The sequence below is a fragment of the Melospiza georgiana genome, chromosome 5, assembly GCF_028018845.1.
Source record: "Melospiza georgiana isolate bMelGeo1 chromosome 5, bMelGeo1.pri, whole genome shotgun sequence".
NCBI lineage: Eukaryota > Metazoa > Chordata > Aves > Passeriformes > Passerellidae > Melospiza > Melospiza georgiana.
This window is the reverse complement of record NC_080434.1, coordinates 68,583,921-68,593,878: the sequence shown is the minus strand read 5'-3', so window position 1 is coordinate 68,593,878 and position 9,958 is coordinate 68,583,921. Positions and strand designations below refer to the sequence as shown.

The window sequence follows — 9,958 nt, the reverse complement described above, 5'->3', positions numbered from 1 at the left end:
TTTGAGCTCAGTGGCTCTGGCACAGACACAAACGTGCACCTGCACCTCCCCATCCATGCCACAGGCAAACGTGTCCTTCTGAGACATAAAGACTTTAATATTAAAATAACTTTGTATAAAAATACTTTTGGAGACTGATGGCAAGCAGCCTTCCACACAACCACAAAAGGCACCAGAGCCCTGCAGCCTGGTCAGACAGGAAGCCAGAGCAGAGCCAGAGCAGCAGGTACAGGAAAACACCAACCCTCCTGCACATCAGAAGGCACAGTGGAGCCAGCTCCAGAGCTGGAGAAACACACTGGGGCCTGCTCCAGCCACAGCTCTCTTGCTGTTTACCTCCAGGAAAACACAGTCCCTCAGCACTGGTGAGAAAAGAGCCCAAACAGTCCCAGGTCATCGTGGGGAGGAGAAGCCCAGCTGGCACTGGGATGCCCAGTCCCTGCTGGGACACACAGAGCAGCAGCACTTATATCTCCCCTAAATCCTCATAGAGAGGTGACAAACTGTACTCATCCACACACTGCTCCTTCTTCTGCAGCTGCTGGGGCTTCACCACCTGGCTGTAGAGCACCTCCACGTTGTTGTTGTTGCTGCTGTTGAGGCTGGGTTTGGTCAGCACCTTCTCGGGGGCAGCGCTGCCCCATCGCCTGCCAGGCTCCTCCAGCCTTTCTGCCCCTTTGGGGATAAAGGCTGCCTGGGGCTTGGGGGCTGGCACTGGCTTGGGGTTCTTGGCCTTGGCAGGGAAGTTGGGGACCGAGTAATCGTCAGTGCTGGGGTTGTAGGGGTACTCATAGCCCCCCCTGCCATCGTGGCCCTGCGTGCGCCAGGCCTCGCTCGTGGGCCGCGCCTCGTCGTAGATGTAGGTGAAGGGATGCAGCGAGCGGGGGGCACGGCCCTCGGGCTCGTCATAGATGTGCTCCTTGTGCCCAGGGACAGCCTGGCCACGGCCCTCAGCCCTGCCCTGGCCCTCAGCCCTGCCCTGGCCCTGCCCCTCGGCCCGGACCTGCTCGTACGGGCCCGAGTACGGCAGCACCGGCAGCCGCGGCTTCGGCTCCTCCACGGCCCCGCCGGGCGCCTTGGCCACGCTCAGGGCCTTGCTGTCCACAGGGTCTGAGTACAGCGGGTCAGGCCACGGCTGCAGGCCCTTCACCGAGTCCAGGGGCTCTGAGTACACGCTGGAAGGGTCCTCAGAGGGTGGCACAGCACGGAGCACCTTGGGCAGAGGGGAGCGTGGAGGGGTGCTGGACACCGTGGGCTTGGCCGGTGGCACGGGCAGCTCTGGCAGAGTCCGGCTCTTCAGCAGAGCTGTGGCATCTCTCTCCTCTGCTGCTGCACCAGCCCTGGGTGCCAGCCCTGCTTTGGGGTCATCCCCCTCAGCAGGCAGCTCCAGGTTGAGGCTGTCAGCCAGGGCCTGGCGGATCTGCACCATGCCAGGGCTCTCGGCTTCCAGCGAGTCACAGCTCTGCCGGTTCTCCTCCACCTGAGCCTTCTGCTCCTGGATGGAGGCTTCCACCAGCCGGAAGATCTCGTTGCCCTGCTTGGTCTCAAAGGTGAAGTTGCCAGGTCCTGAGTCACAGCGTCTGCCAGCCTCGAAGGAGAACATCACCTGAAGGGGAAGCAGAAGGGGCACGTCCTGCTCAGCACCCAAGGCTGTGCTTGCCACCAAAGGGCGGGTGGCTGCAGCACTGATCCTGTACACCCTGAAATCCTGCTCTGAAATGCTGCTCCTTCCACTCCCACAGCAAGGGCCATCCTGTGCCCAGCAGCTGGGCAGGGACAGGCCACACTACAAGCTGTAGAGCTGAAGCACACCTGAGGGACATCACTGAGAGTGCCCCAGAGAGCTGCAGCTCCAGCTGGAGCCCTGCTGCCTTACCCGAGCAATTCCAGCAGTTTCTACCCCTGGCACCAGATGGTCTAGGAAACAACACTGAGGAAGGAGTAGGGTGAGAAGGTGACAGTTCAGCAGAGGAAACTAGTATGGAATCTTAGGAAAGAAGGGAGTGCTCTGGAAGCAAGAGAAACAAGAGGAAGAACACAGCTTTCCACAGGAGAAAGCTCAGCAGCAGCTCAGTTACCAAGAGTAAGCAAAGCATTGACCTACCAGCATTAATCTGTTCATGGTAAAAGGTCCTTTAAAGAGAAGTCTTGCACCAGGGCTCTGCTTCCTCTGGCCTGAACACTCTCTGGTGAGCAAGTTCCCACCAGCTGACGCCCACACCCTTCCTGAGCCTCAGGATTTTCTGCCTCTCTCACAGGCAGCAGCAGCTCCTGTGGTTGCCACAAAGCTCTCTGGGGACAAACTCCTTTTTATGGGTCAGTGCTGCTGAACAGAAGCACAATCAGACCCTCTCTGCTCAGGTCACTGTGGGTGCAGCTCCACACACCCTGTAACTCTCCTCCTGTCCCCAGCACAGCTCTGCAGATGAGCTGGACACTCCCACAAGAGCAGCTCGGTTTCCACCTGTGCTTTGGGAATGTGCTGCAGAAAGCACCATAAGTATGTGGCCAACATAGCCCCTGCTATAAACAGCCCCAGAACACCACTGAAGAAACCCTGGACACAACTGAACAACCCCTGGACACCACTGAAGAACCCCTGGACACCACTGAAGAACCCCTGGACACCACTGAACAGCCCAGGGCCACCACTGAAGAACCCCTGGACACCACTGAACAGCCCCTGGACACCATTGAACAGCCCCTGGACACCACTGAACAGCCCAGGGCCACCACTGAACAACCCCTGGACACCACTGAAGAACCCCTGGACACCACTTCTCCCTGTCCAGCATGGCCCTTGCACCCAGGGCAGCAGCAAGGCAGACTGGGGACTCACTGCAGTAGAGGGTCAGACTTTCAAAGGTCAGTGAGAAGTCCTCAAACGACAGTGAGCAGTTCCTCCAACAGAGTGAACAAATCCAGAGCAACTGGTGTCTCAAAGCTCCTCTGCTCTGGCCACCATGCTTAGGAGGGAGGGACTGAACCCAGGGCAGAGACAGGACTGCCAGGAGCAGTTCCTGGAGCCTGGGGACAGCGTGTGTGCAGCACTGAGGGATGTCCCTGCTCCTGCCACAAGCTGGGAATTGCTGGGATGGAGAAGGAGAGCAGTGGGACAGCCACAGAGGGGACGAGTGTCCCACCATCCCACGCTCCAGCACAGTGACACAGGCAGGACCTGGGGACAGCCAGGGCCACCAGGGGCTGCAGCAATGCTGGCTGCAGGACATCAGCTCAGCCTTGCACAAGGGAGCAGCTGCAGCACAGCACAATGGGGTCCCATTGCCCACCTTGTCCCGGCCGTATCTGCGCAGCAGCCGGTAGGGCCACACGAAGAGGATCCTGTCTGTCCGTGGGTCCTTCAGCACCAGGCTGTCCCTCTCAGCCTTCAGCACGTAGGTGCCACGCAGCTCACAGCGCTCTGCAGCCTCTGTCCTCTGCACTGTCACCCAGAAGGCGTTCACTGTGGGGACAGGGCTGCTCAGGGCACAGCCAGCCCCACTGCAGGGACAGGGCTGCTCAGGGATACCCAATGCCACTGCAGGGACAGGGCTGCTCAGGGCAGGGCAGGGGACAGCCAACCCCACTGTGGGGACAGGGCTGCTCAGGGGACAGCCAGCCCCACTGTGGGGACAGAGCTGCTCGGGGACAACCAGCCCCACTGCAGGGACAGGGCTGCTCAGGGCAGGGCAGGGGACAGCCAATCCCACTGTGGGGACAGGGCTGCTCAGGGGACAGCCAACCCCACTGTGGGGACAGGGCTGCTCAGGGGACAGCCAGCTGCACTGTGGGGACAGGGCTGCTCAGGGACACACATGGCTCCATTGTGGGGACAGGGCTGCTCAGGGACACACACTGCAGGGACAGGGCTGCTCAGGGGACAGCCAGCCCCACTGTGGGGACAGGGCTGCTCAGGGACACACATGGCTCCACTGTGGGGACGGGGCTGCTCAGGGACACACATGGCTCCCTTGTGGGGACAGGACTGCTCAGGGACACACACTGCAGGGACAGGGCTGCTCAGGGGACAGCCAGCCCCACTGTGGGGACAGGGCTGCTCAGGGACACACATGGCTCCATTGTGGGGACAGGGCTGCTCAGGGACACACATGGCTCCACTGTGGGGACAGGGCTGCTCAGGGACACACATGGCTCCATTGTGGGGACAGGGCTGCTCAGGGCAGGGCAGGGGGACACAGGCAATGCCCAGCATGGCCCCAGTGATGGGGACAAGGCTCCGTGGGAGGCGTCCCCAGGTCAGGGCAGAGCAGGTCCCACCTTCATCTCTGGTGTAGTAGATGGAGTTCACGGCCATCTCCAGGGCTGGTGACTCCCCGCTGCCCTCTCGGCCATGCTGTGACACCAGGCCATCGCTGGGGCCATTGCCCTGGCAAGGGACAAAGGAGAGCAGATCAGACCCAGAGCTCTCTTCCCACAGCAGCCCCCAGCCCGCTTTCCATGGCCCCACACAGCCTGGCTGTCCTGCACCCTGCCCACCCCAGAGCTGGCACAGGATCCCCTGAGCCCACATGAACACGGATCAACAGGGCCAGGCAGCACTGGGGGGACTTCCTGAGCTCCTGGCAGCATCTTGTCCCCAGCTCTGGGCTCTGCACCCACAGCTGTCCCCAAAGCATGGCACAACCCAAACACACCCTCCTGGCCATACCACCCCAAGGACAGGGGGCTGGTGGCCTGGTGACACAGGGTGTCCTGTGTCCTGCCCTGCTCAGGAGGAGGGGCAGCCTGCAGAGGGGAAGTGAGCGTTTCTATTTTAGCACATGCAGAACTGAAAATGCAACACACAGGCTGTCACCACTGTGTCCCAGCAGCAGGGCCCCCAGAGGGCCTGGGGGGGGACACAAACCCGTGGTGCTTTCACAGATCCTCCTGCAGAAAAGCCCCTCACAGCTACAGGCTCTCTACAGATGACACAAGGGAGGTTCAGTGTGTGGAGCTGTTCCTGGGGTTGCAGCAGCGGGTGCATCTTGCAGTTTCAGTTTTAAACTCACACAGATGAGCTTCTTAACAAGAAGCCCAAAAAGGGTCACCCAGTCCTTGTGTTTGGGTCCTTAAACCTCATATCCTGAGAGCTGACAGCAGCAGCTCCTCCTCAGCTGAAGCATCCAGCACAGCAGAGCTCCAACCTGGAAAGCCAAGGGCCACCAAATCTGCCAGAGCCTCTAAGGCTCCATTTGACTGCACTTCTCCTCATCTTCAAAAGGAAATTTAAAACAAAAAAAATCTGTTCTGAACTCCAAATGATCTCTGGCCCCAGCTCCAAGCTGCTGGACCCTGCATCCCCTCTGGGCAGGAACATGACACAAAATCACATTCTCCATGCAGATGATCAGCAATCCCAGCTGAGGATCTCCGGCCTCGTGCAGCTCTTGTGCCTCCTGCTCCAGGTCAGGCCTTTTAAAAACACATGCCAGCCTTGTAACCTTTTGCTCACATCCTCCTAAACCTTCAGCTTGCTTCTGGACCTCAGGCACACAAATGATGGCTCCCATGTGGGGATGGAAGCTCCAAGCAGGTGCTCCCTGGCCTGGCCACCACCCTGTCCCACTCCCAGGGTGTGTTGTGTGCCCAGCTGAGCCCCACAAGCCACTCTGAGGGCAAAGGCTGCAACCCTGGCTGCACCAGGAGCCACAGAGACATTCCCACCAGTGCCTCCCAGCACAGACACACCTGGCCTGCCAGGAGACTGCAGGGAGGACAAAGGTAAATCACACTCAGGGGACATCCTGGCACCACCAGCTGTGCACCCAGCCCTGCCCAGCACTCCAAGGCTGGAATCAGCTGGAGCCCAACCCAGGGCTCTGCAAACCCTCCCAGGAGGGAGAGGCAGCGCTGAGGAGCTGAGCAGGCATGGGCTGTGTCCCAGAGGGCACAGAAACCTCACTGCCAGGGCACCCACTGCCCAGAGAGCCTTGGCTGGGCACACTGGCTGACCAGCAGCTCCAGGGGCTGCAGAGGATGGGGCTGGGCAGTGTTGGGTGCCCACAACACAGCCAGGGGCGAGCCCCAGGGTTGGGAAAGCTCCTGAAACCAGACAGGTCCTACAAGGCTCCCCAGGACCAGCAGCTCCAGGGGCTTCAGAGGATGGGGCTGGACAGTGCTCCAAAGCTGGGAGCCCACAGCAGCAGCAGCCAGGAGTGAGCCCCAAGCCTGGGAAAGGAGGTTCCAGCTTCTGGAACCAGACAGGTCCCACAAGGCTCTGAGGCTGTGCTTCCTCTGTCGCTGCTGTGGCAGGAAAGGCAGCAATGGTTGGGCCAAGAGGAAACGCTCCTGGCCATCATCTTGGCCTCCTGCCAGCCCTCTGCAGGGGCTCCACACCGGGCAAGAAGAGCCCGACTCGAAATCTGAAGCCACAACCTCGAATTATTGCCAGCACGCTGAGGAGTCCCGCAAACCACACAGCAGGAGCCATCGAGAGGGCACCGGAGCGCCAGGGCCGGGTGGTTCAAACCTCGGGGTGTCCTCCCCGAGCCGCCAGGTGCGAACGGGCCACCCCCACACGCTGATGTCCGCGTCCCGCCCCCAGCCCGGGGCTCACCGGGAAGGCGATCTGGCACAGCTTCGCCACCCACTCCTCGCTCTGCTGCTTCTCGGCGGCGAAGAGGAAGCTGCGCTCGCGGGTCTCCAGGCGGAAGGCGGCGGTGCCGGCGCGGGGGCCGCCCTCGCCCACCGGGGCCACGCTGGTGCAGTCGCTGAGGCGCACCACGGTGCGGGCGAGCCGCCGGGTGCCCGCCCGCCCGGCCGCCGACGGCTCCTTGCAGTCGAACACCTCGAGCCGCGCCACGCCGTGCTGGCTGGCGGGGTAGAGCGCGGACCAGCCGCGCTTCCAGCGCTGCGGGCAGCGGGGTCACACCGAGCACCGGCACCGGGAGCGGCACCGGGAGCCGGCCCGAGGCAGGGAGGGAGGGAGGGAAGGAGGGGAGGGAGAGCGAAAGGGAGGAAGGGATGCCCAGACTCACCTTGGTGCCGAATTTGGGGTTCTGCTGCACCAGCAGCGGCCCCTCCATGGCCGGCGGCTCCATCCCCGCGCCCTTCCGCCCGCGCCGCTGGGGCGGGAACGGGACGGGACCGGGCGGGGATGGCGACGGGGATGGGCGGGGACAGGGCGGGGACCAAGACGGGACCGGGCGGGAACGGGAGGGGACCAGGACGGGGAATGAGGCGGGAACGGGGCGGGGACGGGGACGGAGACCGGGCGGGGATGGGGCGGGAACCGGGCGGGGATGTGGCGGAGAGAGGGACGGGGTTGGGGCGGGGACCGGGGCGGGGACCGAGGACGGAGAATGAGGCGGGGACCGGGAACCGGGGTCCGGGACGGGACAGGGCGGGGACCGAGAAGGGGATGGGGCGGGAACGGGGCGGGGACCGGGCGGAGACCGAGACAGGGACAGGGCGGGGACCGAGACGGGAATGGGGCAGGAACGGGGACGAGGATGGGGCGGGGACCGCGATAGGGACGGGGCGGGGACCGGGCGGGGACCGGGACCGGGACCGGGCAGGGACCGAGACGAGGATGGTGCGGGGACCGGGACCGGGACGCGCGTGTCAGGCGCGGGGCGTGCTCGCGTGTGCGCGCGTGCACGTGAACAGATGTGTGCGCACCTGGGCTCGTGCACGCGCGTGGGACACAGGCCTGTGCTCTCCGTGGGGACGGCAAAACGCGCTCGGGCGGGCTGAGGGTGGGCGAGGTGTGAAAAACGCCAATCGTTTGGTTTTGAAATTTTATAAGTTTAATAGTAGTAAAATTGTTATGAAAATAGGAATATAATTAGAGTAATAATAATTTGGAGAGTTAGGATTAGGACAATACGAGACAATAAAAAACAAAGAGTTACAGACAGTCCAGGTACCTCTTTCTGGGCAAAATAAGCGCCAAAAAGGACCCACGTTAACAGAGGATTAACCCTTAAAAGCAACGGGCTGTTGCATATTCATACACCTTATTAGTGATGCATAAATTCCATTCAAACACAGGATTCTCGCTGGTCAGTGTCAACTTCTTCCTCTGAATCCTGACGGCTCTTCAAGGCTGAGTGAGGCAGGAAGAAGTTCTTTTCTTCTGATAATGGAGCAATAAATTCTCTTTCTCTGAAAGATTCAGGTGTCCTGTGGCTGCTATCTCGCTGCAAGTTCCTCATTCCTCTCTTTAAAAAAAGTATCTTACAGAGCATAGTCTCTCTTTTAACACTATGTTATAACCTAAAACTATATTTAACACACTACTTAAGCAAACTAACACAGCATAACTTTCGAACACAACACATATAATATTCATTTTAATATTTGCATAAAGCCAATCATAAAATACGCATTTTTTCACAGAGGGCAAAATGGGGAGTGGACAAGGTGAGGTTTCACAGGATGGGAAAAAGGAGTGATGTCTTTGACAGGAGAGGAAATGAAGTGGAGGACTAGAGGCTGCTTACCTCAAACTCATAGTCCAAGAAAATCATGGAATAGCCAGGTGCTCACAGAGAGAGCAGAGAAGGCAAAGAATCACAGCAAACACCTGTGTATGCACAGCCCTGCAGGATGTAATTCTCTGGCTGTCTTTGTGGACAGATCAATGCCATCCACATCTCACGCCATGTCCCTCCAGGGCCACTGGGCTGCTCCCAGTACTGTCCCTGTCCCTGCTGCCCACTCCAGGCTGCCCCAGGAGCCTCCTGCAGGGCCAGGCCTGAGTCCAGCATTGCCAGCTGCAGCTGGGCCAGGTGAGGCCGTGAGGCAAAGGACAGGGACAAACCTTGTGCCCAGCACATGCCAGCGTGGATGAGCCAGCCTGGTGGCACTCTGATGGCACTGGGACCCTGCCAGCTCACTGCTGGTCAGGCACTCTTGGGCTTCTTGCTGCTTTGATGGCTCAGCCATCAAATCAACCATGATTTGATTTCCTAACACAACATAAACCTGCAAAGGGAAGAGGGAAAAGCCACAGATCCTGGTTTCCCAGGCTCTGATGCCCATTTCTGCACCTGTGGTTTTGATGAGGCAGCTGCAGGTGAGGAGATTTGCAGTGCCTGGATGGATGCAGTGCTCTGCTCTGTCCTGGCTTCACCCCTCACATTTGCACGGCGACAGAATTGTGCTGGTGCCCTGGTTTAGGAATGACATTCCCCAATTAAGTGCTCACATTGAAACATCCCAGAGCAATTGCTCACAGCCCCACCCTCCCCGAGGCAGGATGAAGAGGAGAATGGGAGGCACGAAAAGTAAAGATCACCCAGGCTGAGATGAGAGCAACGTGTCAGAAACAGCCGTGGGGTGTAACCACAGCAATACCAATGACAGAGTGTGCAAGGCAGATGAAAGACCAGACCACAAACCCGGGCAGAACAATGACATCAGTGCTCTGAAACTGATGTCAGTGCTCTGGAACAGAGCAGACCCAGTGCTCTGAGAAGGAACAGAATGACGTGGTGGTGTCAGACAGCCCGGTCCGTGTGTAGGCAGGGCTCTACATGTTGGAAAAGAAATGAAATTTAGCAAAATGTTTAATCATAGTGAGTTGTGCGTGAACTGGTTTGTTTAAAAGTAGTTTTGTAGCCGTTGAAAGTGTGTTGGGTTTTTGTGTGTAACCTAGCAGTTAGTCTTAGGGATTTAATAAATAATTAAACTAGTGCAGGAAAGTAAGAATGCTAACCTGTCTGGAGGCAGCATACAATGCTCTTAGAATAAGATAAGCAGAGGATTAATGATCTTGTTTGTGAACCAAAGAATGTATCACAAGGGGTCTGTGACCAGGCAAGGGGAACGGGGAACTGTTTCTTGGAGACTTTGTTGTGAATCGCATGTATAAGAGGGAAGCACCCATACGTGAATTTGGGGGCTCGGGTTTTAGGGACATGAGTCCCCCAAGCTCCCCGGGCCCTTAATAAAGCACCCACAAAACTTATCCGAGTTTTGTGTCATTTATCAATCGGGCAACATGCAGGGA

The 9,958-nt window shown here is 59.1% G+C and overlaps 1 protein-coding gene across 1 annotated transcript; it reads right to left on the bottom strand.

Annotated features, from left to right (window-relative positions):
- Positions 1 to 144: 144 nt before the first annotated feature.
- Positions 145 to 7,077, bottom strand: DOK1 (docking protein 1). Its single transcript, XM_058024661.1, has 5 exons — positions 6,981 to 7,077; positions 6,560 to 6,853; positions 4,279 to 4,387; positions 3,291 to 3,463; positions 145 to 1,606 (listed from the first exon to the last, which is right to left on the bottom strand). Exons 1-5 carry the CDS (start codon positions 7,041 to 7,043, stop codon positions 467 to 469), a joined length of 1,779 nt encoding a protein of 592 aa, XP_057880644.1. The 5' UTR covers positions 7,044 to 7,077; the 3' UTR covers positions 145 to 466.
- Positions 7,078 to 9,958: the final 2,881 nt, after the last annotated feature.

Coding starts and splice junctions, on each gene's coding strand:
- DOK1 (XM_058024661.1), bottom strand. CDS start 7,043: ATGGAGCCGCCGGCCATGGAGGGGCCGCTGCTGGTGCAGCAGAACCCC. Junction 6,854..6,980: donor ACCCCAAATTCGGCACCAAG/GTGAGTCTGGGC, acceptor CGCTGCCCGCAG/CGCTGGAAGCGCGGCTGGTC. Junction 1,607..3,290: donor GCAGATACGGCCGGGACAAG/GTGGGCAATGGG, acceptor CTTCCCCTTCAG/GTGATGTTCTCCTTCGAGGC.